Here is a 24,075-nt window from a genome sequence, read left to right as displayed (position 1 = left end):
AGCAAATCAGCAAGCGATACTAAAGTATATACTAAAAACTACACACTGGACAATAGTGGGCATTTGCATAAAACAATAAAACATTACTTCAACCAATGACCAATAACTGTTTCCACATTTCCCATTTTTAAAAGACAAATCTGTCATTGCTTGTCAAAAATTACAAACGAGGATGAAAAGGTTTGCAGTTAACCAATAAACCACAATGGAAATTTTAAACGGTTAGCACTACCCTTTCAAATTTTTATATCACAGTACACTACAATATTTAGCCTATGACAGTAAACATTGTGCTCAGTTAGGACAATATTTGCAATAGCATCAGCACATAACAGGAGGAAGGAAGGTGTTACTAATGTGTTGTTTCCAACTTCCCACCATTACCAAAGATTTTGATGGCATATGGCATATGCATATAAACAGATTAGACTGTTGATTCGTCTTGACAACAGGAGGATACACAGGTTTATTGTACCTTCTGCTATCTAATGGAAACACTTTGAATTGTTCTGCCTTTCACTATAAGTCGCTCGCATAGACCAACAAAACAAAGATATATTTGTAATTACAACCCCAATTCCAATGAAGTTGGGACGTTGTGTTAAACATAAATAAAAACAGAATGCAATGATCTGCAAATCATGTTCAACCTATATTTAATTGAATACACTACAAAGACAAGATATTTAATGTTCAAACTGATAAACTATTGTTTTTAGCAAATAATCATTCACTTAGAATTTTATGGCTGCAACACATTCCAAAAAAGCTGGGACAGGTGGCAAAAAAGACTGAGAAAGTTGAAGAATGCTCATCCAACACCTGTTTGGAACATCCCACAGGTGAACAGGCTAATTGGGAACAGGTGGGCGCCATGATTGGGTATAAAAAGGAACTTCCCTGAATTGTTCAGTCATTCACAAGCAAATATGGGGCGAAGCTCACCTCTTTGTGAACAAGTGCGTGAGAAAATAGAAAACAGTTTAAGGACAAAGTTCCTCAACGTACAATTGCAAGGAATTTAGGGATTTCATCATCTACGGTCCATAGTATCATCAGGTTCAGAGAATCTGGAGAAATCACTGCATGTAAGGGGCAAGGCCGAAAACCAACATTGAATGCCCTTGACCTTCGATCCCTCAGGCGGCACTGCATCAAAAACCGACATCAATGTGCAAAGGACATCACCACATGGGCTCAGGAACACTTCAGTTCAACACTTCACTTCAATAAATACTAAATTTCAGACAAATTCCCACAGCACGCTGGTTGGGAATCACTGGAAGTGTATTGAAGTTGTGCTTTTAAAGTGCAATTGTTTATTTGCTGATGCGTCATAGCCTGTTAGATTATCCAGATAATTATAAAAGATATAAACAAACACCAGTTGTGCTACATGCAATGTTTATTTGTTCTGCTTTATTTGCTTATCACTCAATGTTCTTTATAGCAAAACTTGTATACAAGAATCATTCTTGAGAAGCTTGTCACGTGGCTTGTGGTGATGAATTTTTGTTTATATTTGTATTAGGGATACATTAGGGATTTTGGTCATAACAATTATGAACAGGATTTAGCTAAGTGGAGCACAAACACCTCTAAGTGTAATGAGAATAGCCAATTTAAGGCTTCGACAGCGTTTAAACAATGCTCCACTTCTGATGAAATCAACCGCAGTTATTGTTCGTGACCTTCTCCCTTACAGTAGTAAGTCGGAAGAGTAAATAGACCAACAATAATAGGGAAAATATGGTGACATGAGTGGCAAGTCTACAGTTTTAACTTATTAAATTTTTGGATCCTCATCTACAATTATATCCTACATTATGATTGATATTTTGACTTCCCTTCCAAGGGAATGCTGACTCACTTGTCAGCACACGCAATATCGAGAAATCTCATCATGGCACTCAGGGTTGCTGTAATGTAATCAAAGGATGGTTGCAGTCTTTCCTCATATTGTGGCCAAGGGCGTTATTTTACTCGTCTATTAGGGCTGAGTTTATTAGAGGGAGATCTTTATTTCTTCAAAGGCATTTTTCATAACATCAAAATTTTGCACAAATCTGCAAAACAACTTAATGTATATTGTAAAATAATATAGAGAGGTCCTTGGAGTACGATTTAGATCCAATTCAACAGCAACCATAGTCTATGCAGTGGGGCTGGGTGAATATGGAAAAAATAATAATCACAATTATTTTCATTGATATTTAAATCACAATTAACAAACACGATTATTCATTAGATTTCAAAACTTAATATTTATTTACCAAAACACAACCTTACTTATACCTTAAAAAGAACAATCAGAGAATAAATTAGTAACAAGTAAAACAATAATACGTTAAAAAAGCGATTAAAAAAAACAACCTGATGTTCATGCCTGGGCCTATTAGGAGTAGTGTGGTTCAGTGGACACATGGTGATAGACACAGATTAGGAGTAGAAGAGGGAAGAAGAGTAGAAGAGAGAAGAAGTCGAGATTGAATTTTATTAATATAATTTGCTTCTCAAAGATCAGGAAGAATTTATGTCTGTGAGTATTGTTACATCTGTCTGTTTGTGTTCCCACGGCGTTTGTGTGTCAATATACATTATTTGAAGGTAAATCACTCCCATGAGTGACTTTTAATGCTAATTTTTGTTAGCCCATCAATGTGTTTTTTCATTGGGTGCTAGCATTAAAGTGGCAATTTTCAGGAAAAAGGCTAAAATGAAATCTGTTTTAATTCAATATACAATGTGTTTAATTATTTTTGTTTTGTGTTTAGTTTTATAGTAAATTCCAACTGGAGTGTCAAATAAACAGCTTAAACCACACTCAAGGAGAGCAGAATAACATATGTCACATGCTGCTTTTACAACTTGCACACGCTGCCGTTCGGCAACAATAATAATTTTTCTTTGATTATAATGTTTTTATGATCGTGAGAAGCCAAAATTGAAATAGCGACTACAATATGATTACTCGCCCAGCCCTACAAAGCAGAACATTTTATTTAAACCGTATGTCACCTTTACTGATGCCACGTGTGTTGTGGTAATGATGTCGACCACAACACATCAGTCTATGTAAATGTCATAAATGACACCTTTTGGTACCAACTCAACCCACCCCAATCTGGCAAAAATCTAACTAATCAGGCTCACTCTTATCAAAGTCACATGTAAAAACAAGCACCGCAGCACAAACACACAGGGTGAGGCTGGCGCCCTCTAAGGATCAACGTCATCTGTCCACCTCGTTGCACATGTAAACACACGTGAAGATATAAGTAGCTCAAACGAGGGCCCCCGCAGCCGCCCCCACCCCGACTTACTTGAACAGCCATCAGGCATGAAAAGCCCTACAGCGCCATCTAGGGTGCAAGCATATTTATTCATCATGTCAAGTGATCACCACTTTTGGATTAGACATACAGTGGTATGAAAAAAACGTTTGCCCTTGAATCTGGCGTGATCTTTTTTTTTTTTTTTTAATTTGTCCTTTCCACAGCAGGTGGATGCTCAAATACCTCAACATCATCTGCGTCCCTTGCCTCGTCAGACTCGTCATTCGTCATTTCCTATGAAAACAAAAATGCAGGGTGTTAACACTTTAATGATCCAACGGGGAAAGAGAGCAGGAGGAAAACAGAGAACCACACAGAGAACCAGATCACACACATGCAGATATTCAAGAAGTGAAGGGATACCCAAACAGTGCACCACATCCTGAGAGCTGTGGGGGATGTGGCTTGCTCAAGGGCACATTGACAGTAGTCAGAAAGAAGACTAGGCAGACTCTCTCAAACGTATCGATATATAAACACATATATATGCCATTTTTTGTCCACATTGAACAAAACTCAAACTTTGACTCTCCGGGTCTAAGGCCCAAGTCCTTACAGATGAGTTACTGGCGCCCCAATATTTTAGAAAGCAGTAATTATTTGGGATAGGCTATACAATTGTTTAATTGATTTTTAAAAAGAGTTGACAACGTCGATTGTTGTTAAAAGCAACGTGAAGCAACTGAGGCAAAATGAAAAGCACTAAGTGGCTGCAAGAGGCACTGTTTGAAATAGTCTGTTGTCTATTGAACAAAAACAAAAAATTAGGTCAGCTAAGGAAAGTTGAGCTGCATACTTGCAGACTACCGGTATAGCAAAGCGTCAAGACACATTGTTATTCTGCTCAGGAAGGCATCTCTGCCATTTGTAGCCAAAAACCACTTGCATAAAATATGGGTACTCTCCAGTGAGAATAAAAATATTCACAACTGCAGGGTGACATGCTTTCGCACATGTAGACAGACAGAAAGACGTGTTGTGGCTTGAGCTGAATTTATTATTGGGTGAGGGGAGTTGAGACAGAGACAGAGGCAGAGGCAAAGTGAGAGAGAGAGAGGCAGAGAGAGAGACTCACTCACTTACATACAAAAGGCAATTACTGTCAAAATACCAGACCTTTGCAATAGTATTAATATCAATGTGGACTGAAAAACACAAACATATGCCAACGCAAGAGAACAGTTGATATTTGAGCAAAAATTTGAATTCTTGGAAACATTTGCTTCATTCTATAACAACTTTGCCCCACTCCAGAGGCCTCATCTACAAAGACTTGCGTGGACTTCCAACTGAAACATGGTGTACGCTCAAATCCAGAAAACGTAAGCACAAAAATATCCAGATGTATGAATCTGTGCATACGCATGAATCCAAGCACATTTCCTTCGTACATCCCAATCAACGTAGAATTGAGTTCCTCAATGATGTGGGGGTGCGCAAGAAAATCCTCTTTTGGCACGCTGTCATCCGGCGTTAACCACAAGTGAAAGAGGAGTGAATGGGGCAGCGTGTGTGCGGCTGTCAATGCTGTGGAGTCAGAACAGCGCACACATGCTACACAGGAGAGGACACGCAGTCGCAGTCAGGTGCTACATGTTCGGGGATTCGTCCACCGTCCCCGGTGTGTCTCGTGTCACACACACGGAGGATTGCGTCAGCGTCCCTCAATGAAAAGAGAATCGTTAGAATTTCCTTAATTTGAACATGTACATCGGTTGCACATGATTAAAATGTGTTAAAATGACATAATTTACCCCTCTTCTCCTAAAAAATATGTCATTTGAACAGATTTTAAACGTGCAACCGATGTACATGTTCAAATTAAATTCAAAGGATTCTTTTTTCAGTGCTGGCATCAATGATGTCACAGACGCAGAGGATTCGTCCATCGTTCCTGGCGTCTCCTCCGCCAACCCCAGCGTCTCAGACGCAATTACACTCCAACAACCGGCTGCTGCTGCCGGCCTGACTGGCCGTGTCCTCACCCGTGCTGTGCTGGAGTCACAAGAGGAGATTGTGAGGGCAATAGGCAACATAAATGATCGCCTTGATCAATGTATCGGCATCCTCACAAATATCAGTGATTCGTTTAATAAACTGGTTAACAAGTGTATTCCGAGTCCTTTTACATTGTTGAAATCAAATGTTGCCCGGCATTAATTGTTCATCAATGCGAATTGTTCATGTGTCTCTGATGTGCAGATTTATTATAACAGTATCCCAGCATCACCTCAGTGTCGCCAAAGCACCAACAGCTGCAGAAACGTGCGTACGCGAGTCATGAAGTTGGCCTGAGGTACCGCACATTACCAGTCATTTCACTCTTCATACATGTGAACTTTGCCGTGAAAAAGAACGTACGCCATGTTTTTGTGCGTACGCACCTTTTTTACATGAGGGCCCAGGCAAATCATATTTAAATGAACCCTCCACCTGAGATCCCAATCTCTGCATGATCAGGAAAAAAGGACAATGAGCAAGGTAATGAAGAAAAATATTTTTTCTGAATGTGAAGTTGCTCAATGAAGTGGAGGTGCGCAAGAAAATCATCTTTTGGCACGCTGTCCTCTGGCGTTAACAACTCGCGAAAGAGGAGTGATAGCGCGTGTGCGGCTGTCAATGCTGTGGAGTCAGAACAACGCACACACGGTTATGTAAAAAAGAAGTGGTCAAACATTAAGGTGGATTTGAAGCGAAGGACAGCTGCCCACTGCCAAAGTGTGGCCAAAACAGGCGGAGGGCCTCACCCCGTTCGAGGAGAGAGTCTTTGCAATCATGGATGACACGACTCTCTCAGGGTTGCTGGGAGCACGTGGCTGACTGATCACCCCACAAGGTTAATACCATGTATTTTTACAACTCAAAAATGTGTTCATACAGTAACCTACACTCAACCCTGGGAGATAAAGGTTCATGCGTAAATGTATGTATGGTATTTGTAATAAATCTTTTGAATTCAAATAGAAGCACATTAGCATATCAAAGAGGATATCAAAAACTGAGTCCTTTTTGATTACTCAATTTATTATTTTAATACACAGGAGAGGACACGCACACTGAAAGAAAAAAATTATTTTTTTTTATTTTTTTTTTTAGAAGAGGGGTAAATTATCTCATTTCAGCACATTTTAATCATGTGCAACCGATGTACATGTTCAAATTAAGTAAATTCAAATTATTTTCTTTTCTTTTTTTCAGTGCATGTGCTGCAGTCACAAGCAGCAATTGAGAGGGCAATAGGTGGCATAGATGATCACCTTGATCAATTAATAGCTGTCCTCACAAATTTCAGTGATTCATTAATCCAATGGTCAACAAGTGAATTCAGAGTCCTTGCTTCTTTTACATTGTTGAAATCAAATGTTGCCAGGCATGAATTGTTCATGTGTCTCTGATGTGCAGATTTATGATAACAGTTTTGCAGCATCACGTCGAAGTGTCGCCAAAGCACCAACAGCTGCAGAAACGTGCGTACGCCAGCCATAAAGTTGGCGTGAGGCACCGCACATTTCCACGCTCATTTCACTCTTGATACATCTGAACTTTGCCGTGAAAAAGAATGTACGCCACGTTTTTGTGCGTACGCACTTTTTGTACATGAGGCCCCTGGTCTTTTCAACAGCCTTCAATGTGATACCTACACACCTAATTAAAAGACAAGCCTGGATCAAGTGACCCAGGTGACCCAAAACTTTATTATTCTGCAGTCATTATGAGAAATATTCATTTTACCTTATTGCCAAAAAGTACTATTACAGAAACTGTGGTTAAACTAAGGGTTCAGAGCAAAAGTAAAAGCATGCAAAATGCAAAGACAAGTAGTAAATATCTGCAATAGATGTAATCTAACAGCCCAGTACTTCGTGACATATCAGATTTAAACAAGTAGCTGGTATATCGCTGCTGGGCAAAATATCGCTGGGGAGTTCCCCATTGTCCATTCGTTGTCTATACCATTCATTGTCGTTAGGGTCGCGGCTGGGCTGGAGCCTATCGCAGCTGACCTTGGGCGAGAGGTGGGATACACCCTGGACTGGCCGCCAGCCAATCACATGGCACATAAGCAAACAACCACTCACACTCACCTCTATAGAAAATTTGGAGTATTCAATGAACACATGTATGCGTGTTTTTTGTCACTGCGTGTTTTTGTCACGTGGGAGGAAGCCAGAGAAAATACGCGCAAGCATGGGGACAACAAGCAAACCACACACAGGAAGGTTGGAGCAGAGTCGAACCCAGAACCTCAAAGCTGTGAGGCAGTGCTACAGCAACACGTGTGTTTGGCAAGGAATGGTTTTGCATAATAATGGCTTGTTCATCTCATTGAAGACTAAAGGCTTGTTAAAAAGCATAAGATTTTAGCATTTTTATCTTTAGTGAGGTGAACGAATCACAGCCAGGTTAGGTATGGTGAATAAAATCCTCTCTGGATTTCCCAGGGAAGCCAGTTTGTCACATAATTAATTACAGATTTTTTGGCCCCTTCAAAAGTGGTATTTTAGTGAAATTTGTCAGGAAAATATCGAAATACTGTTAAAACCAATATGGCAGCCCTTTTTTTTGTGACATCACACAGACTTGCTGCATCAATTTGCCCAAAGGAATCATCAGCTGGCTCTATTTTGCAAGCAAGACAGTGAATTTAGAATTCAAATACTGACCAAGTTACTTTCTCGGCTGTCTTCATTTTCAGATTCCTTGTCGACGATGCCCTCAGTTCGATTGAGGTCATCCTCGTCGTAGCTGAACACAAGCCCTCCTGCGCCTCCATGTTCCTCCTCTAATGGACAAGAAGAGACACCATAAGAACATCAACAACATTGGAAGAGTAGCTATTAGGTTATGTTTGCCTTCTTTTGCCAAAGTGACCGGAAGAAACCTGTATTTAGCCTTTAAAATGGCGACGACCAATGGCACATACTGTATCTATAAAAACACTGTCTGTGTTCAGAATCATTCACTAAACCATACTACCTATAGTTAGTTTGTTGGTTTTTTTAAATATATAGTGGACTATATAATTCACTGATTCTTCCCTCACTCGTGAACAAGAACCCAAGATACTTTACCGGTCTATCTATGTTCGTACCATCACCTATGGTCACGAGCTGTGGGTCGTGACCGAAAGAACAAGATCCCGGATACAAGCGGGCGAACACCTCCGCAGGGTGTCCGGGCTCTCCTTTAGAGAGAGGGTGAGAAGCTCGGTCATCCGCGAGGATCTCAGAGTAGAGCCGCTGCTCCTCCACATCGAGAGGAGCCAGATGAGGTGGCTGGGGCATCTGATTCAAATGCCTCCCAGACGCCTCCCCGGTGAGGTGTTCCGGGCACGTCCCACTGGGAGGAGACCCCGGGGACGACCCAGGACACACTGGAGAGACCCCGTGACCCAACCTCGGAAAAGCGGTAGAAAATGGATGGATGGATGGAAGGATCGATGGATAATTCACTCTTCAGTCAAATTAATAATAGCTTTCGAACACTACCCAGATGCGAAATTAATTACGTCATGATTGTCGCACATTGTACCGACCGGAACAACGTCAACTGATTCACCTTAACCCTTGTGAGGCATTCGGGTCTGTAGGACCCGTTTTCATTTTTCATCTAAATAAAAATGATACAATAAATTTTTAAGTCAGACTCACTGGCCTTGGCTCATTTTCTGTAAAGAACACATATCAGACTACAATTTTAATGACCACTCGCTGTACTCCCTCTACACATTTCTATTACATACAGTAAGTAGTAAGATGTTCACCTCGAATGAACCTGGGGATAATACAAATTTGGAAACAGATGTTCTGTGTACCTGTGCTCGGTCCTCCTCCTGTCTAGACCTGTGTGCACGTAAGTGTTTATCCTCTTTGAGACTCCTCAGAGATGACAGACGAGCTCGACGGCAGAGAGACAAACTAGCTGCCACCAGGACAGTGTGGGACAAGTGGGTGCACCGCCTCCCCCTGCTGTACAACCCTGGGCCAAATATCACCATTGATGAGCAGGTGATGCCTTTTAGGTGCCGCTGTCCCATTAGGCTGTACAGATCATCTAAATCTGCAAAGTACGGTATAAAGATCTGGGGTGCCTGTGATGCCCCTTCCTCATATCCTTCAACTTACAAGTTGACACAGGGAAACCTGATGGAGGAGCCCCTGAGGAAAATCAAGGAATGACAGTTGTCCAGGACATGTCCCAGGAACTCAGTGAACACAACATCACATACGACAATTTTTTTTACCTCATACAAGATGAGACAGGAGCTCCTAAAGAGGAAGCTGACCATGGTGAGAGCTCCCACCTCAACTGTTGACTACAAAGAACAGGCCTGTCAAGTCTTCCAAGTTTTCGTACACGGCTGACACGTCCCTGGTATCCTATGTGAAAGGCAAAGAATATGGTAGTCATGAGTACACTGCAAAGGGATGGGACAATCTGTGCCCAGGAAAATCCCAAACCAGAAATTATCATGGATTATAATGCCACAAAAGGAGGGGTAGATAACATGGACAAACTGGTGACTGCCTACAGCTGCAAACGGTGGACCCTACGTTGGCCACTGGTGACATTCTTTTGACATATTGGACACCTCAACATACAACCCCTTTGTCATTTGGATGGCCTCAAACCCAGATTGGAACAGTGGACCCTACGTTGGCCACTGGTGATATTCTTTGACATATTGGACACCTCAACATACAACCCCTTTGTCATTTGGATGGCCTCAGTGGAACAGAGTTAAGCTCCAGAACAGACGCCTCTTTCTCGAGCAACTGGGAAAGGAATTCGTGAGACCTCAAACCGAGATAAGACATGTTCCCAGAACCTCTGCAGCCATTGTGAGGAGGAGGACAAATGCTGGTGACCTACCCACTCAACTTACAGATGTTGGTGCCCTATCCACTCAACCTACAGAACCACCATCTGCAGAGTCTGAAGTAAGTGTGTGATGCTGTTGCAGTATATGTCTGGTAAGTGTCCGGACCCAAAATGGATCGAAAAACACATTATACACGCATCAAGTGCAAGAAGTATAAATGTAACACACACACAGTAAAACCCTGCCCCTCATGTCTTGCATAAATTAGCGGCAAAAGGCTATGTGAGCAATGGGGCTGATGTGTTGCCTAGACTAATATTCTTACTGTATGTGTTCAGCTTGTGTTGTGCATATTTCTACGAAGTTCAATGAGATTAGTCAGTAGTTTCTAGGGTTGGGCATCGTTTGAATTTGAGCGATTCCAGTTCCGATTCCTTAGTTTGATTCCGGTTCCAAACAATTCTCGATTCCGATTCTTTTAGGGGGCTGGGTCAAAAAAGTTTGCATGGTTTAAATAAAGGTTGTCCAAATTATGAACATCCATTTTCTGAGCATCCCGCTGCATAGAACATTTGACTCGAGGTTCTGTATAACCAGTATCAATATCAAACCTATGAAAGGCAATGTGTGTGGAACACAATTGACTTAATATTCATTAATTAATGTTTCAGCGAAATAAATACACCATTGTTAAAATAGTTATTTTAACTGTTTTAACTATTTTATTGTATCGTTTCACTCACCCAGTTGACTGAGAGTTGACTTCACTGACAGCATTGTTAAAATGGTTATTTTTACAATGCAATCTGCGCCTGTATTCTGTTTCATCACCTCAAATGGTTTATATGTGCAAGTTTTAACTTTTAAGCTTGTAGCCTTTTATTTTGAAGGGTACGCACCAGAACACAGCATGGCACGAAAAGTAACTTCACACGGCACCGGTGATATGTTTTTGTTGGTTTTTGTTTTTTTTAATGGATGGAACCAAATGCTATATAACGCTGATTCCTTTCCCTACCCAGCGATGAGGCTCAAGGTTAGTGTTTTTGATACTTTGAGACAAGGTTTATGTGAATTTTGTCCCAATTCATTGTGATGTAAAGTTGCTACTGTGAAGTTTTAGCCCAATCATTGGGGCTTACGTTGGTTTAATGTTAAATATATTGTAGAAGTTATCATTTATTTGCTTAGCTTGCATTAGTATTATGGACGATTTTAGATGTCTCGCCTTCAAAAAGATGACTCAGCATCATCCGATGGAAGGGCGCCTGGACCAAGGACGTGATCGGATGTGGTCGGGGACGTGACAGGTGTTGGTCCAATGTTTTGTGTTGTGTCTTATTGCTTAGAACATTATGTCTGGGAAAAACCCTCCTATTTTTAAATATCCTTAGTGTGTTGTGTCTTGTAGCTTAGTACGTTATGTCTTGTAAACTTAGAAACCTCCCTATTTTCAAATAAATGCAGAAGCGACGGGAGAGATTGTTTAGAGCGTGTTGAGAGGCTGTGATCTGAACAATCTCCCATACGCCCTCCTCATGAGAAAACGAAACCAGTGTCCTCATTCCTTTTGTGTCTATTTTTTATAATGTTGGGTAAGATAAATCCAACATTTGAAGACTAAAATAAACGCTAAAAACCATCAGTGCAAAAGTGCAAGCAACCGTTTACCTTGTTAGCTGTCTAAATGTTGGCATAGATGTATTTTATTGTTTCACTCACCCACCTGACTGAGAGTTGACTTCACTGAAGCTCCGTGCGGTGTAAGCTGAGGCTCGGAGCTCGTCAGACGCTACACATCGGGAAAAACTTCTTTGCACAATATAATCTTATTCCAAGTGTTGCACTGAGGTGACTGGTGATTAATTTTAACAAAGTTAAGACACACTTTTGTTTGCTGCCGCTTCCGTTGGGCACAAGCATGTCATCGTGCCCGTTGTTCTTCATTGGTTTATGATTCTTCTTCGTTGCTTTTTGCCATTTCTTCGCAGCTGGAGGACGAGGCATCGAAACTGGGAACCGAAATTTCTAAATTTGAACGGTTCCAGGAGAACCGGAACATTAGTCCTGGTTCCAATCGGTTCTCAATTCTCAATGCCCAACCCTAGTAGTTACGAAAAACCAAGTTCAAAGAAATAAGTCATTAGTTATGAAAAACCTCGCTTTATTTGTAAATTTGTATTCCTAATATCTTGATTTTAATTATTATTTTTTGTTACATTTGAACAAATAAGTTATAAATATGATCTAACAAAGGATAAGGGAAACCATTAACCATATATACTGTTTATACTGCTTTTAATTGCGATGACATCAACATTTGTTGAGTATTTTAACAAAGGTATTTGATTCTGTGAACTTTGTAAAGCATTAAAAATCCCACAATGTAATGGATCCACCAGACCCACAAACACTGGCTGAAAAACAACAAGATGAAAGACTACACAAAAATATAAATATATAGTTAAAACAAAAAAATCATAATAAATGGTTGTTACAGAAAAAAATTGAAATGGCTGTGATGCTGTCGCAATGTGGAATGAGTATTGGTCAGTGATTGTCAAAGTGTGGGTCAAGTACCACTGGTAGTATCCGGGTAGTATAGTGGTACGTGAAATAATCACTGCAGGAGTACAGAAGTATGTAAGTACAGTTCAGTTGTATTTTAAACTAAAAAAATAAACTTTAAAAATTTAAAAATACCTTTGCATTTAATCTTTAAGAACTGTTTGTCTTAAAACATTTATTTAGGTACAAATTGTATTTAACCTTAGTATGCAATACATTTTTACTGAATCATTATTTAAATTCAGTTTTTTTTTTGGCTCCTGCGCACCAGTGACCTTAGTGAGGATAAGCGGTACCAAAAAATGCATGGATTGATATTTGGATGGATTGTTAATGTACAAACTGCAAAATGTTAAAGCGGCTTACAATAATATTATATACTTTTTAGGAGTAAAACGTCTCATTTTTTTTTAACACTTGTGCCAACCTAAGACCCCACTATTTTTTTCATGTTTTACTTCTTCTTTCTCCTTTTTGAATATGGGTCATTTAACTTTATCTTATTTTGTTTGATCATTTCTGTTTTGTTGTTCTTTTTATATCACCTTCACAAATGCTCAAAATGAAAATTTCAATCAATCAATGACAGTCATTATGGTGGTTCAGTACTGTACCTAGAGAGCTAAGATTTTTTTTTAATTTTTTTAGGTGGTACTTCGTGTGAAATGTTTGAGAACAACTGTTACAGGTTATCCATATGTAGTGCCTTCAATTATTGTATCCCACAATGCATCTTGAAAAATGTAGTGAACAACCTTTGGTCACTTGAAAAGCCATATATCCCATGATGCATTGTACCGATACAGGAAAAAAAAAAAAAAAAAACGCAGATGATCAATTATACAAATATTCATAGTGCTTTTTGTGTCAACCTTTTCAAAAGACTAAGTTGAAAACAATACAATGTTATTATAATTTATGTATTTGTTTGTTCAATATTTAATAAAGGTCCACAACTGACATTGATCCGGTACGGTGAATGTACGCAACAGCAATTAGTGATGGGCACGACAGTTCTTTTGAGTGTATTGAATCATTCGAATCAGTTCATTGAAAAGATTTCGTTCACCGAATCATTTAGTTATTTTTCACAAAAACATTCAAGTGTTTCCCTCATTCATTTAATGATCCATCCCTGAGGTTCACGGTCACTCAACACATTCACCGAAGGACTACGCGTTGTTGTTGTCATGTATTCTAAACTAGAAAAGGTGGGGCGATTATTAAAAAAAAAAACAAAAACAGAAAAACTTTGGCTAAATGATCACCTCCCTCTCTCTCTCTCTCTTTCTCTCTCAGCAAGCTCTCGAACACCCGGCTTCGGTTGTGACTCGTGAAAATGCGTGCAGCGGACCCAGCTGCACGCATTTCCGCGGCCCCTGACGTCCAGCTAGGCTCTCGCCAGCCGGCGTGACTTTACTGCATTCCACCGCCGCGGACAGCGTCGCTGACACCAGCTCCCGCCAGCCGGTCTTCCTGCTCACTCACCTTACTGTTATTGTCATCTGATAAGTGGAAAACAGCTTTGAGTGTCTTGAGAAGCGCTATAGAAGTTGAATGTGTTGTTGTTATTAATATTATGAAATAAAAAGCTTTAATAATCGCATTAGAGACACAGAGGGAATTATATGTGTACGTAAAAACATTTATTATTAATTTACATTTATTTTAAAAATGTGTGCTTGTAATCATGTGCTTGACTGACTCAACATCAGCCCTTAGCTTGAAGAAACGGCTGCTAGTGAAAGCTATCCCCGCGAGGACGTCAGGACTTGCGGTTAAAATCACTCATGAGAACACGTTCACTGCGTAGTACTTCACTCATCGTACTAGTACATCGCTCCTTAGCGGATCACAAATGAAGTTCCACGAACAAATCACTCGTGTCTAACGGATCGCGAACGATAAGTTCCACGAACGAATCACTCTTCAGTTCCTCAGTACACCAGCTCAATGAACGAATCACTCAGTTCACTTAAGTTCTTTTCCTGAACGAATCACTCTTCAGTTCCTCAGTACACCAGTTCACTGAACGAATCACTCAGTTCACTTAAATTCTTTTCCTGAACGAATCACTCTTCAGTTCTTCAATCCCTCAGTACACCAGTTCACTGAACGAATCACTCAGTTCACTTAAAACCCTCTCCTGAACGAATCTCTCCTCAGTTCTTCAGTACACCAATTCACTGAACGAATCACTCAGTTCACTTAAGGCCCCGTTTACACGGCGCTGCCTGACGCTGGCTGCTCATTGGTCATTCGCATAAGTGAGTAAAAACCCTGGCGAATCGCAAATCACATGGCAGTACGTCTAATGAAGTCCCGCCCCCGCCTTCACGCTGGCATGCTCATTGGTCATTCGCCGAAGATTAAGAAGTGACTGACAGAACGCTTCAGCAGTTCGGTTTCCGCTCCCAGCCGACTCGCTTCCCTGGCGGCGGGTAGCGGCCAAGATAAAAGAACGAAACAGTTCATAAACTGATTCGGTTCAGTTCGTTCACTAAAAATATTCGTTCTTCTGAACGAAACGTTCGCGAACGAAACAACACCAACAGCAATGACGAATTCAACCGCAAGCCCGAGTGGTCTTCGTTAACTATTTTATATTATTTTCTAACTATTATTGGACTGATGAGTGAACTATATAGTCCACATAATAACAAAATCTGTGCTGTGACAATGCAGTAGAAAATGAGTGAGTAATGATTCCGAACACAGCCATACACCACAACACCTTTTGAACTTCATTGGCGGCTAGCTAGTGCATGCTAATTTTAGCGACCACACGAGCGCTAGATGCACTGTCTTAGCCTTTTGTCTTAAATGAACACTTATCTACCTGTCTCTTCTGGTTCGGGGTCAGAGTAGTCGGGCTCTGAATCGTCTCCATAATCCGCCAAAGACGAAAGAAGTGCACTTTTTTTACCACTGGCCATTGCCTCGTCAATGCACTCTGTGAATGTCGCTTCTCAGCCCGGCGCAGACATAAAACGTCATTTGTATGATAGGACGGGAGTTCTTCTTTGTCTCCATCTGTATTGTTTTATGGCGGTTGGCAACAAATGTTTCGATACATTACCGCCATCTACTGTTTTGGAGTGTATTTCAGGTATGCCCATTACCACAATTAAAGTATATATAAAACAAAACTATCTATGCTGTAATAAAGATGATTATGATTCTGTATATGGGTGTTTATTTGATTACGGGCCTTTTTGTGTCCTTGATGTAAAATTTAAAGAAAAAATATATTTAAATAAATGCTTTTCAATAACCAGCAGTGGGTGTGCCTAATTATAAGTGTTGTCTAAAATTTCATGTTAATATTAGTATATTTAGAAATTTAGGATTTCCTGGATTTGAACCAGTCGGAGCCATCTCATCCGAAAATGTAATTCTAGAGTGACTCAACTCCATTTCAACGCCTATTTTATCATTCTGAATTTATGTATGGGTTTATTTTTATGTATGTTTTTATGTTCATTATTTTGTACTGATTTCACTGCTATTGTACAGTAATGGTGTTATCAAGATTGGAGATAGACACTTTACTGCAAGTTACATAGGGTATGTGCATTTTGCCAAGCAATAAACAGAAAGAAAAAAAAAACACCAATTGATATTGTTTTAATCAGTAGCAGATAGTCAGTTATCCTACAAATCTTACCCATTTGGGTGCTGATCCGAATAAAGGGGTTGATCAATGAATTGTTATAGTCCGCTTCCAACAGGGTCAAGTTGGCCAGTGACCAACCCGATCCAGCAGTTTCAATTGAAAAATGCTTACTGTGTGTGGTATTTGCACATTAATGCCATTTACAGGACTGGAGTGGAACAATATTGATGGCAAGTTCTAATTGTTCAATTAAACAAATCGGATGAACAACTATACATCCATTTTATAGGCTGCTTGTCCTCATTATTACAGGTGGGATGGAGCCTATGTATCTCAGTTGACGGGAAAGAGGCAGGGTACATCCTGGACTACTCGCCAACCAATAGCAGGACACAAAGAGACAAACAACAGTTCACACCTATATATGGACAATTTAGAGGTCTTCAATTAGTAAATTAACATGTATGTTTTTGAGATGAGGGAGGAAGCCACCTGCCTGGGTACCTGGAGAAAACTGGAAAAAGTCACGGGGAGAACAAACTGCAAACCCAACACAGGAAAGCCAAAGCCAGGATTCCAATCCTGAACCTCAGAACTATGATGTGCTGACCATGTTTTATTTCAAATTAATTGCAGTTTGGCAACTTCAATGTAATGTTGGGCCATATGATACATATGGACTGTAAAATTAAAATATTGCTAAACAGAAGTCAAATGTATTCTGTAGGAATTTGTAAAATTACATCTGTTTTGCAGGACTTCCATGAAAAAAAATCCTTGGTCCAGATTCCACCACAAATGTAATATGTCACTCATGTCTAGATGACTCCATATTTCAGCTTTCTCTGCTGCTGCACCTCCTTCATCCTCTTCTTCAGTGTGTCCTCTTGTGGGGCTGGGCTACAGCAACATCCGTACAGCAGAGCAAAGACAACCAGAGATAGTGCTCCCAGCACAAACACCACCACGACCACGAAACCCCCCAGCGCCCATGGCTCTTGATGCAGACGTACCAGGAACCACTCTATCCAGTCGTCGGGTTGCAGCTGCTCTTGCACACTGCGCAAAGTGATAAAGCTTTAGTTGAGAAAGAATCTGGATCTGTTGAGATTAGCACATACTGTAGTCGGAGAGCGTTAGTTCCCACTGATGATAAAATGTTGGCCGTAACAATGAAACATTTGAAAACCGTCATGTTTATAAAGTTGCTGATGCCGAAAACTATTGTCACCCAACACATTCCAGTTCAAAAACTCACCTCTCCACAGCCATGTCCCACTAAATGGTTCTCTCACAGCTCAGTGAGTTTGGACAAAGTGTGACCATAGCTTATGTCAATGGGGAGTTTAGAGCGCGACCCTCTTCATCCAGCAGCAGCTCCCCTAAAACTATTCGACTATAGACAAAATGTTACACTTTCCTGAATCAGCGTGTGAATAGAGAGCAAGTCGAGGCCTCCAGCGTTTCCAACACGCGCTGTTGTGTGAACATGGCGACGCAAAAGCAACAAAGGTTAATGTTTACTCAAAATATTGACTGGTAAAGTCAAAGGAGGAAGCTGATAATTAACCCCACCTATGACCGTGCAGTGTTTTACTGAATCTATGTTGATTATAACCAGCTAGTGGTTAGCAAGTCAGCCTCACAGTTCTGAGTTTCAGGGTTTGAATCTTGGCTTCGGCCTTCCTGTGTGGAGTCTGCATGTTCTCCTAATGGGTTTCTACAGGTATTCTGGCTTGCTCCCACATTAAAAAAAAAGTTAGGTTAATAATTGAAGGCTTTAAATTGCCTATAGAATGTGAGTGTGAATGGTTGTTTGTCAATATGTTCCCCGGGATTAGCTGATGACCCGTCCTTGGTATGCCCTGCCTTTTGCCCAGTCAGTGAGGCTCCACCTCCACCATGACATATGAGGACAAGTAAAAGATGGATGGATGGATGAATGGATAATACATTGAACATTTTGAATGTTTAAATTGTCCAGGTGCTTTTTAAAATCACATTTTGTAAACCCTAAATCCTGCATGTACAATGAGAAATCTAGAGACTTCTCTTAGTCTCAGCACTAAACCAGGAGAGGGCACTGGCGCTTTACTATGCGCCACATTACTGCGATTTATGCTTTAAAATAAATAAATAAAAATGTTTAAAACATCATTTTGTTACAAGTAACACCTTACAGTCAAACTTAATTTGACCAGCATTTGGGCAAACTGACATGATTCATGTGGCTTCTTTTGGTTTGAATAATGGCTTTATTAATAAGTAAATTTACTGTATGATCACTGTGGTTTTTATATAACCTTATGCAATGGCTTAAAAGTAAATTATAATTCACAACTCTCAAAACTGGAAAAAAAAAAAAAAAAGAATTACAGTGGAACCTCTAAAGTTGGTTCAGTTGAACGCTCCAGAGGTCTCAAATTTATTTAGGAAAAATTTGTTGTTCTTTTTCTTTTGATAAATCAGAACAAGCAAGGTCGAGAACAAGCCACGATCCAATCGACGATCGAGCTTCCGCTACATTACTTACTATTTTAAGATATAGGGCTTGCAGCTTTTTTTTGATGCAATAGATTTTCCAAACCTCAGAAGCACTGAGCTTAACAGGGACAAGTTGTGTTGAGTAGAGCAGGCTTGAATTGTAATCTTCTCCATGCAGGTTTATATACAGTAATCTGCAGCTAGTCCACTAGTTTGATCCCATAGCGAATACATGCCAATACTAAAAATATTAGCAATGTGTCTTTTTTTTGTGTGCATATCACTTCCAATGTACTCTTTACAGTCTTTTTGTGTGTCATTGTATGTCTGAATTGTTTCGTATTATAGAGGGCAGCCACAGCTGGAAAATTAGTGATAATAGAGAATAGGAAAATGACGCATGCAATAGTACAATCAAACTGTGATTTTCATCATAGTTTATTCATTAAAAAATAAAGGGAAAGCACTCATAGAGCCTTAAATACTGTAATAGATTTTGAATTTGTGACATCACACATAATGTGTTACTCGATACAATGCACATGTATAACACAGCAGTTTCTGTTAAATCAAAGGTGCATCACCACTTCAGCTATTAGTACTGTTATTTAATGAAGTATGTTTTTTGTATAACACATACAGTATTAAGTGTTATGAATTGGTTTAGTGGCCATTAATGGGCAATGTGATAACCATGCAGAGGGAGTGCTTAGTATTCAATGCAACATTTCTATGTTATGGTCTCCTTTCTTGAAGAAAAATAGTAACCATTTTGGAATGACTCGGGTACTCCTGCTTCCTCTTTTCACCAATGAATTATGACACACAATGTTTCATTGTTTTGGTCGGATTCATATGTATTCACTCTCCAAGTGGCTGTCTGCTGTCTGTGAACATAGTCCTGTATTCAAATGTTGGATTTGTGTCGATTATTTTTGCCGTGATGCATATCTGCTGGTAATCCCACCGAAACTCTGAAAACAAAGGCCTTCAGTATTATTTTCCCATGTCGTTAATGCTTCACTCATTTATTGTTCTTCTGTTCTTTTTTAATCTTCAAATGGGCTGTAGTGGTTCCACTCTGGAGGCCTGATATTTTCCCTCCACACAGCAGCAACATTGGAGGCAAGTAATTGTGAACATGGCAAGGAATGTGGCTGAAAAAAGAGAAAGGCCAGATTTTTCAGTGCAAAGGTAACAGAATTCAGTCACTTTTTTTTTTAAACTTGACTTACCGACAAAAAGGATGATCACACAGAAGGCTCCCAGTTCCAGTGGACCGGCTTGTGGCAGCCCTTCCAGCTTGCTCCACACATTCATTAAACCATACTTCTCAAGCTCCTTATTCACGTCCATGCTGATCCTTGGCTCCACAAAGGCGAAACACTCAAAAGGTCCGTTGGAAATGGGGTAGAGCTCACTTTGCTGGCAAAAGGTAAATATAGAAGAGAGTTTGATAGTTATTGGCTCTGAATGTAAAAAGTTATTTTCATCGACAACTCCACCCTTAACTACTAAGTCTACACAATAATTTTATTCTCCATCCCTGCAATTATCCTCACAGCCTGGGAATAATTTCACCCTTTTACCCTTTTGGTATAGAAACATGTTTTGCTGCTCCTGCTGTATGGTTACATTGCATAGCTCAGACGATATATATATATATATATATTTTTTTTTTTTTTCCTGTATTTTAGACACACAGCGTCCTCAGCCTAGGTGTTTGGTGTGTAACTATTAACAGGACAGTCTATTTCAAGCCTGGTATTTCAAGATGGATGCCTGTCATTATCATTGGAGCCGCAATGTAGTACCAAACTACCCCAAAGGCATATCCATAAGGAAATTACATTTCCCTGCATTCAGGTGCATTTCGAATGACGATTCATATAGTGCTGCTATTATGATTAACAGTTTGTATACTAACCTAAGATAGCAACCTGAGAAAGAGAAAGTGCCAGGGCCAATTGACACAAGTTGCCCTGTATTCAAGTGATATTTTTTATTTTAAATGAGAATTGATGGAATGCTAACAGAAGTTTTGATACTGTTCTGACACCGCACTTTATTAGATGTCCAGAGTAGTGGAGTGGTTACTAACTGCCTCACAATAGTGAGCTTAAGGGTTTCGATCTCGGCTCGGGCTTTCCTGTGTGAAATTTGCATGTTCTCCACATTCTAAAACATGCATGTTAGGGTAATTGAAGACAACTTAGACATAAAATGTCCAAAGGTGTGGATGTGAGTGTGAATAGGTGTGCTGCGATTGACTGGCAACCAGTCAGCTGGGATAGGCTCACCCTCATGAGGACAAGTGGTGCCGAAAATGGATAGATTGTGAAGGTGAATGAAATTATGTGTGTATTCTGTAATACATTAGTGAATTTCAGAGAAAGTTAGGTATAGAACTCAAATAGGAATCCATACTTTGTTTTAATTAGTATCGATTGTATCTATTGATCGACGACCGGGGAAATGTACAATCAATTAATTTATTGTTATTTTTTGGGTGTATTATTTTGCATATAATTTTAGATGACAGAACATACTCATGTTCTTTGGAATGCAAACAAGCCCAGCTCAAGAGTTGCCACTGTTTGCTTGCTCCTTTCACTCTATCCTTGCAAATGCCTGCAAATGTGTTATCTGGTTCTCGGTGTGGTGTTAAGTTGAATTTCCCCTGAGGAATAATAATCCATCCATCCATCCATCCATTTTCTACTGCTTATCCGAGGTCGGGTCGCGGGGGCAGTAGCTTTAGCAGGGATGCCCAGACTTCCCTCTCCCCAGCTACGTCATCCAACTCTTCCAGGGGGATCCCGAGGCGTTCCCAGGCCAGCCGAAGGATGTAGTTTCTCCAGCGTGTTACTGGGTCGTCCCCGGGGTCTCTTCCCGGTGGGACGTGCCCGAAACAGCTCACCGGGGAGGCGTCCGGGAGGCATCCGAATCAGATGCCCCAGCCACCTCATCTGGCTCCTCTCGATGTGGAGGAGCAGCGGCTCTACTCTGAGATCCTCCCGGATGACCGAGCTTCTCACCCTATCTCTAAGGGAGAGCCCGGACACCCTGCGGAGGAAACTCATTTCGGCCGCTTGTATCCGGGATCTTGTTCTTTCGGTCACGACCCACACCTCGTGACCATAGGTAAGGGTAGGAACGTAGATTGACCAGTAAATCGATAGCTTCGCCTTTCGGCTTAGCTCCTTCTTTACCACAACGGATCGATACAAAGTCCGCATCACTGCAGACGCTGCACCAATCCGCCTGTCAATCTCCCGTTCCATTCTTCTCTCACTCGTGAACAAGACCCCAAGATTCTTGAACTCCTCCACTTGGGGCAGGATCTCATCCCCGACCTGGAGAGGGGATGCCCCCCTTTTCCGACTGAGGACCATGGTCTCAGATTTGGAGGTGCTGATTCTCATCCCAGCCGCTTCACACTCGGCTGCGAACTGCTCCAGTGAGAATTGGAGGTCACGGCTTGATGACGCCAACAGAACCACATCGTATGCAAAAAGCAGAACTGGACTGTTGTTGCGATATCTCATAGATTTTTTTAAATGAATTTTTAAAATCTGTGGTTATGACAGTGAAATATGCCAATTTCAGGGGACTTTTATTTTGAAATGCCACATCAGATTTGGATGGGACCGCTTTTGTTGGAAACCAGGGGTGGTGTAGTGTCGCCCAGAACTGGAGTGGTGTTGCGATATCTTATAGATTTTTTTTAATTAATATTTTAAATTAGTGGTAGAAACAGTGAAATATGCCGGGTTGAGGGGACTTTTATTTTGAAATGCCACATCAAGATTTGGGTGAGACCTCTTTTGTTGGAGACCTGGGGTTGTGCAGTGTCCCCCAGAACTGGACCGGAGTTGCAATATCTCATAGATTTCTTTTAGCAGATTTTATCAGTCCTGGGTAATGACAGCAAAATATGCAGTTTTCTGAGACTTTTATTTTGAAATACAATATCAGATCTTCATCAAACCTTTTAGTGGATTCCTTGGTCTGTCTCACAGATCTGGACTTGTTTTACGATACCAAGGGGATTATTTTAGGGTGGCCTTGGCTCAGTAGGTAGAACAGGTTCGAATCCCTGCTACGACTGTCCGTCTACATGTCGAAGTGTCCTTGGGCAAGACACTGAACCCGAATTTGCTCCCAGTGGGCCTGGCAGTGCCTTGCATGGCAGCAGTCGCCCATTGATTTATGAATGTGTGTGTGAGAATGTGAGGCTTTGTAAAGTGCTTTGGGCAGTGTGATGGTGTAGATAAAGCGCTATATAAGTGCAGTCCTGTTACCATTTATTTTTCATAAGATATCAAATAAACTACATTTTTAATGCATCTCAAGATTCAAATTAACCTTGCTGGTGGCATTCCTTAACCGAAGAGCATTGACGTCGGTATTATTGGGAGGCTTTTATTTTGAAGGTGGCTTTCGCCGCGAGTTGGCGATTTATTACCGTAATGCCCAGTATGAACAAAATTAGGGGCGGCTGGCTTGATTGCTACTTTACGAGTGGAGGCTGGTTACACCAACACACCAAGTAGGACCAACCAATGAAAAATTGGTTATTGCGTCATACACATATGTATAAAGTGAGAAGCCAGCAGGGCCAGCGCACTGTAGCAGCCCGGCTAACCGACGTGACGACGGAGCGGCCATGTTGAAGAGGTCAAAGTTCCCATAAAAGGCAATGCATGGACATGGAAATTAAGGCGTAACTTGCTCAAATTTTTAGCCGGTTTTTACGAGATTTATTATTTATTTATTTTTTGTTGACGTCGAAACGTGTGCTATCAATACAGATTATGTTCAAAGTAAAAAAAATAAAATAAACTTATTTAATTCCTATGAAAGGTTATTTCCAATTTCCTTGTTGTGATTGTACAGCGTTGTTTGAAACCGTATGCAGCACAATGTTCTGGCATCCTTGTTTTTTTTTTGGTTTTGTTTTGTTTTCTTGCCGTCCACGTACATTGAATGCGCGGACGACTTTTGACCTCTCTCTCGCTTAGGCACGCCGTAAGCACGCAACTCAAAAAGGAGCGTGTTTCCTCTATCTATTAATATCTGTGGCAATACATTCTAACCTGGAATTCCGTTGGCTGCCCAAGGTGTCAATCAAACACTACTGCGACTATCTCCTTTACAGACTGATAAAAAAAAAATAATCATGCGACTATTTTCGACATTTAAAGTCTTATTACAAGAATAAAGTCCCATATTTTGGAAATTATTTT

General features: G+C 40.6%; 1 protein-coding gene across 1 annotated transcript in view; it reads right to left on the bottom strand.

The window, feature by feature from the left end:
* Positions 1–15,723, bottom strand: part of sap30bp (SAP30 binding protein) — a 34,245-nt gene extending 18,522 nt beyond the window's left edge. The window contains 4 exon segments of the mRNA XM_061755710.1: positions 3,519–3,569; positions 8,000–8,118; positions 15,566–15,680; positions 15,682–15,723. Coding sequence (XP_061611694.1) covers positions 3,519–3,569; positions 8,000–8,118; positions 15,566–15,680; positions 15,682–15,723 — 327 coding nt within the window.
* Positions 15,724–24,075: the final 8,352 nt, after the last annotated feature.

This window comes from Phyllopteryx taeniolatus, chromosome 19 (genome assembly GCF_024500385.1).
Source record: "Phyllopteryx taeniolatus isolate TA_2022b chromosome 19, UOR_Ptae_1.2, whole genome shotgun sequence".
In the NCBI taxonomy this organism is placed as follows: domain Eukaryota; kingdom Metazoa; phylum Chordata; class Actinopteri; order Syngnathiformes; family Syngnathidae; genus Phyllopteryx; species Phyllopteryx taeniolatus.
Note: the sequence above shows the minus strand (reverse complement) of the source record. Positions and strands in the feature narration are given on the sequence as shown.